Genomic DNA, 6000 nt, shown 5'->3' with positions numbered 1-6000 from the left:
CCGATGCTTTAGAATCGGGCCAGCAGCTAGTTTTTAATATTTATCATTTTTTTGCTTCTTGCACACTACTTTGCAATCAATGTTGTCCCCTGTGTTGTGCTCTCTTTTCTTTTGGTATTTGTCTCCCTCCCAACCTCACTTTGTTGTATATTTCTTAATAAATATTTCTATATATTGAACATTGGACATTCTTTCGGTTCTTTCTTTGTTGTTTATTCCACCCCTGTGTTAGACTATATGTTGAACTCGATGGACTTACCATAAGTCTACCTTCTGCCTTAAAAACTATGAAAACATCACATGATCTGCAGGGATTTTCATTGATTTAAAGTTAGCAGTGAAGGGTGCTATTCACTCACAGCAAGCAGAGATTAATATTAAAAAGTCAGGTGTGAAATAAAAAAACTGGAAAAATCCTTAAAGGCAATCTGTCAGTAGGATCAACCCTCCTATGCTCTCTATATGGGCATGCTGGTCATGGAAAGGTGAATAAAGTTGTTAGGCTCATGACAGGAGCTGGCTCCTCTAAGCATCAGGTCCAGGTAGGCAAACAGACACCGGGGGGGCATTGATACATCAAGCAGGAAGGCACATAGGAAGTGAGGACTTGATACACTCCGGAATCTCAGGAGCAGCAGAATGGAAGCAAGTAATGGCACAGCATGCACAGAAGGTGGAGCACCAAACATAGATGTCTAGAGTCTCAACCCCAAGACACAAGTTCGTCTTCATGGGAATTAAATAGGTATCGGGAGATGATGTAATTGATCTACACCAGGCAACTTGCGAAATCCAACATCGAGCACCGCAGAGGGTGATGAAACCAGGGGAAGGCAGAATAGCCTTGAGAACCTGGGACAGGTTTGTAACAGTACCCCTTTGGATGTCCTTTAAAAATGCCTAAGAATTTACTAGTGTATCACATGAAGTTAGAAGAATTTAATGTCACTGCCACTGAATTTTGTGCACTCTGCTGCAGAGTGGCACATTTACGATAAGTTCTCAAAACTTGCAATGATACTCTGCATATGTGGAGCATGGGAAGAAGACATGTAGCTTTGTAGTGCCTCATTTCCTTGAATAAGTTTCAATAACTCACAGTGGAGATCTTCTATTTCTATAGCTCCCATCACAATGATCTCAATGGCCGACCTTCCGTACTCAATCAAACTTTCATCTCTATGCGGAGATTTAACTTTATAACCTCCCGCGTGCATCGCTACAAGTTCTCCACGTTCACTGAAAACTGGGGCCCCAGAGGCTCCTTCATACAGACACGTTTTATAGGTTAGCAGTTTAGAGTCTAACATTTCAGTAAAATGAAACATTCCTAATAAGTGGACATAGGAAGGGTGATTACAAATCGTTTTCTCACGATCATAGAAGTTGACCACTGAACAGATATCAATTTGCTTGCACTGAGCTTGAGGATGAGCGATGATGGCCGAGGTTCCCTGTTGTGGTGGAGGTGCCAAGCTTTGTATTAATCCTTGTGGACCCCCTGGAATAGGACTTATTTTGACACGTAGAAATGCGTAATCGTTTATCTCAGAATACGAAACAATCTCAGCAGGTAAATAATCAAGCTCTGCTGTTGCTTCATTATAGTTAAAAGTGATCTCAATTCTGTAATCAGGCGACTTCAGGACGTCGTTCACCACATGGAAACAGGTCAGGCCCAGAGATTCAGTCAGGAGGAAAAAAGTACCCGTGCCCGTGACTCTGTCATTGTCTTTAACCAGGAGCAATGCAACATGATTACTGTACTCTCCAAGGATCTGGATCATATGGGCTGTCATTGGCCGCTTTTGGAGAATGTTATAACTAAAATCCCTTTTGATGACCTCCCAGGCCTTTTTAAGACCTTTCTGAGTCTTGACAAACTCATTAAATTGATCTACAAATGTATTTTGCATCTTCCGGCAAGCATCTGATTGAACGGGTGGAAGTTCAGCACTGGGATCACAAGTTGGTTTAGTGGAAACAGGAGAGTTGATGTTCTCGGCGGGCTTAGCTTCATTGACCACTATGAGAGTGTACATATCATCATTTGGGAGCTGTGACAGTAACACTTTGCTCTCGTATTTTGATTGTGTCCCTTTAAGACTGAGCACATTAATATTTATAAACCTCTTATCATTATGAAGTGCATCTTCAATGGTTTCCTCTCCATATCCAAAAACCGCCATTGGTATGTTATCACGACTGCTTTCATTAGAATGTAATATTACTCTAACAGCCCCCCCTTCAGTATTTCCTTTCTTATTCACTTTTATAAATAAGCCCCCGATACCAGACCTATAGACTGGAGTCTCTGGTATATTTGGTGCATTGTACTGACATAATTCTAGCTCCTCATCTTCTTCCAGACCGCCACATGGTGCACAGGGATTGATCATGGCATGAAGGTTGCGGCCGTAAACAGACAGATTTTGTGAAGATTGATATTTTTTCATGAAATATTCTGATCTTTTCAGACCCTTAACAATAGTTTCATGTGGATTAACTTTAATTGTGATAAATCCATCTGTTTTACGACCAATCCACTTAAACTTCAAACAAACAGATTGTGAAGATTCTTCCTGTACCCCGACAATTGGTTCCTAGAAGATAAAAAAGCATATGTGGCATGAAATTATTGTGCAGAATATACCTGCATTTACCGCATCCCATGGGCGTGGAATGTGGTGAATATTCATTCCCTCAACTAGCGGCACACGTGACCGCTGGCAGCTGCAGGAAAGCTCCCGCTGACACTGCACGTTACTGAAGAGCAATGAATACTCACTGCTCTCTGCACACACGGCGTGCAGAGCACTGAGCATTCCAGCAGCTGCCCTTCGGCTTGCAAATGGCACACGACGTCCCGTCATGCGCTGCTTACAAGCATAAAGCACATGTTGGCAAAAGAACAATATGCTGCGAGGGAGCGCTGGGAAGGTGTTAAGGTTTTTTTTAATGTTTTGTGATGGGGCCGTGCATACCAGGACTGGGATGGGGGCCAGTCATACCAGGATGCTAAAGACAAATGAATATTCATTGCCCTCCACGCCCATGGGCATGGAATGCAGTGACTATTAATTTTTCTTTAGCAGCGGGCACAGGAGTTAGCCGCAGCAGCCGGCTCTTGCCCCCTGTGACCCACTGCTCCGCCAATGCTGCTCCCCCACCTCCCCATCACAACCAGAGACGGTACATTCGGACTATAAGATGCACCCCCCTCATTTTCCTCCACATTTTTGGAGGAAAAAAAGTGCGTCTTATAGTCTGAAAAATACGGTAAGTGATGACCCAGCTCATAGTCTATGGTACAGTGGTTAATAAATTTAGAATATGCATTAAAATCCCGTTTAAATGAGGACAATAAAGTGGAGCGACAGATGTGAACAAATGATTAAACAGCATGTACAGGTTCTTCTCACAAAATAAGAATATCATCAAAAAGTTAATTTATTTCAGTTCTTCAATACAAAAAGTGACTCTCCTATATTCTATAGAGTCATTACACACAGAGTGATCTATTTCACGTGTTTATTTCTGTTAATGTTGATGATTATGGCTTACAGCCATTGAAAACCCAAAAGTCATTATCTAAGTAAATTAGAATAATTAACAAACAACACCTGCAAAGGCTTTCTAGGTGTTTATAAAGGTCCCTTAGTCTGTTTCAGTAGCTCCACAATCATGGGGAAGACTGCTGACCTGACATGTCCAAAGGCAGTCACTGACACCCTCCATAAGGAGGGGAAACCACAAAAGGTCATTGCCACAGAAGCCAGCTGTTTACAGAGTGCTGTATCTAAGAATATTAATGGAAAATAGAGTGGAAGGAAAAAATGTGGTAGAAAAAGGTGCTCAAGCAACCGGAATAACCACAGCCTTGAAAGGATTGTTAAGAAAAGGCCATTTAAAATTGTGGGGGAGATTCACAAGGAGTGGACTGCTGCTGGAGTCATTGCTTCACGCCACACACAGACGTCTCCAGGACATGGGCTACAAGTATCGCATTCCTTGTATCAGCCACTCATGACCAATAGACAACGCCAGAAGCGACTTACCTGGGCCAAGGAGAAAAAGATCAGGACTGTTGTCAGTGGTCCAAGGTGGTGTTTTCAGATGAAAGTAAATTTTGCATTTCATTTGGAAATCAAGGTCCCAGAGTCTGGAGGAAGAGTGGAGAGGCCACAATCCAAGCTGTACCAGGACATTTTAGCAGGGCTGTGAAGTCGGAGCTGATTTTGGTGGAGTCGGTATAAAATGGACCGACTCCGACTCCTAAAATATATAATAAATTGGCTACAGTAGTTCAATGCAGAATGTGCTGATTATTTTTTCATAGGAATTTGGGAAAGTTATGAAATGTCCTATAAATGACTGTTCTATTCCTGATCTAAGGCTACATTCACACACAGCGTTTTTGCTGCGTTTTTTGAGGATACGTTTGTCAGCTGCAAAAGCAGGTCAGCTTTTTAAAAAACCGCATCACCTGAAAGGTTTTTGAGCTCATAGATAATGATTTAAATAGTAAAAGCAGATTAGAAATCTGCTCTATCTATCCATTTATCCATATCTGTCTATCCATATGTTATCTGTACCAAAAAGAATGAAAGCCGGGTAGCACACAGACTAACACTCCGTTTTTTTTAGCACCAGTCAGGTACACCTCATAGCTGCCCAAAAGGACACCCGGGACAGGCATTACTCGTCTTCAGTAACACATCAACATCAATTGATAGTTGGAATAAATAGACTGCATTCACCACATCTTAAGGTGCAGGCTTTATTTTCAAGTGTAGGGGTGTGCAGTATAAGGTTCTGCAGCAGCTGAGGTGTGCAGTATGAGATTCTGCGGAACAGTATGAGGTTCTGCCCCCCTCTAGTTTTGATCCTGGCTAAAACCGTTTCTTAAAGATATGGCGAACCCTCAGGTAACCCTAAATGAAGGTCAATGGACACAGGTGGCTGAATTGAAGGAATTGCTTAATCACCTATTTACCGTGACTAAAAAATTACAAGCTGAGGATTTAACTCCTGGCATTTTCATAAGGGAGTGGAAGAACTTGCTATTTTGCCTGTCCCAAAGAGGAAATTTAATCACAGATGGCATTTCTGCTTCAATGAAACAGAGAGCGACACAGCTATTGGAAAATAAAAAATTTTCTGGCAGCTGTTTATGTGGACCCAAGTCATCATATATTGCTTGATGATCAACAGCTTACTAAAGGAATAGAAGCTCTGACTGAGGTAGCAGTTAGGATATGTGGCCTACAGGAGGACTGCTAGGCGCAAGAGGACTCGGGTTCTGACAGTGCTGCTGCTGCTGCCATATCTTCATCCTCATCAGATGAGAAGTTTGACTTTGACAAGTATTTGGATGATATGAAGCAGGCAAAGCGTTGCTGCAAGGAAAAAGATTTCACTCCATCTCCTATAGCAAGCAGATTGACCATATTTCAGCAAAATTTTTCACTTGCTCTCAAAGAAAAAGAAAAATTCAACCGTTCATCAAAACTGACTGTGCATGAGGCAATTCCTTTATACTTGGAAATTGTTAGAGATGTTGCCCATGTGGTCACGGCTTTGCCTCCAACCCAAGTTACTGTAGAGAGGTTGTTCTCTGGCCTTAAAATTATTAGGTCAGATTTTAGGTCATCTATGAAGGAGGATCTGATGGAGGCAATTCTATTGCTTAGAACAAATTCATAGACTGCACAAATGTTATTTAGTATGTTTTTGTTGAAAACTGTTTTTTGCCGCTTACACAGTTTACTACATAGTGTTATACTATATATATGTATATACAGTGCCTACGAGTAGTATTCAACCCCCTGCAGATTTAGCAGGTTTGATAAGATGCAAATAAGTTAGAGCCTTCAAACTTCACACAAGAGCAGGATTTATTAACAGATGCATAAATCTTACAAACCAAAAAGTTATGTTGCTCAGTTAAATTTTAATAAATTTTAAACATACAAGTGTGGGTCAATTATTATTCAACCC

General features: G+C 41.4%; 1 protein-coding gene across 1 annotated transcript in view; it reads right to left on the bottom strand.

Moving 5' to 3' along the window:
• Positions 1-301: 301 nt before the first annotated feature.
• LOC141048459 (serine protease FAM111A-like) overlaps positions 302-6000 on the bottom strand; it is a 172377-nt gene continuing 166678 nt past the window's right edge. The window contains exon 8 of the mRNA XM_073544024.1: positions 302-2603. Within this exon, the coding sequence (XP_073400125.1) occupies positions 990-2603 (1614 nt within the window). The 3' untranslated portion in view covers positions 302-989. The remainder of the gene's footprint in view (positions 2604-6000) is intronic.

This window comes from Dendrobates tinctorius, unplaced genomic scaffold (genome assembly GCF_039654945.1).
Source record: "Dendrobates tinctorius isolate UK_male_01 unplaced genomic scaffold, ASM3965494v1 ptg000136l, whole genome shotgun sequence".
In the NCBI taxonomy this organism is placed as follows: domain Eukaryota; kingdom Metazoa; phylum Chordata; class Amphibia; order Anura; family Dendrobatidae; genus Dendrobates; species Dendrobates tinctorius.
The sequence above is the reverse complement of the archived record's forward strand: the minus strand, read 5'-3'. Positions and strand labels throughout refer to the sequence as shown.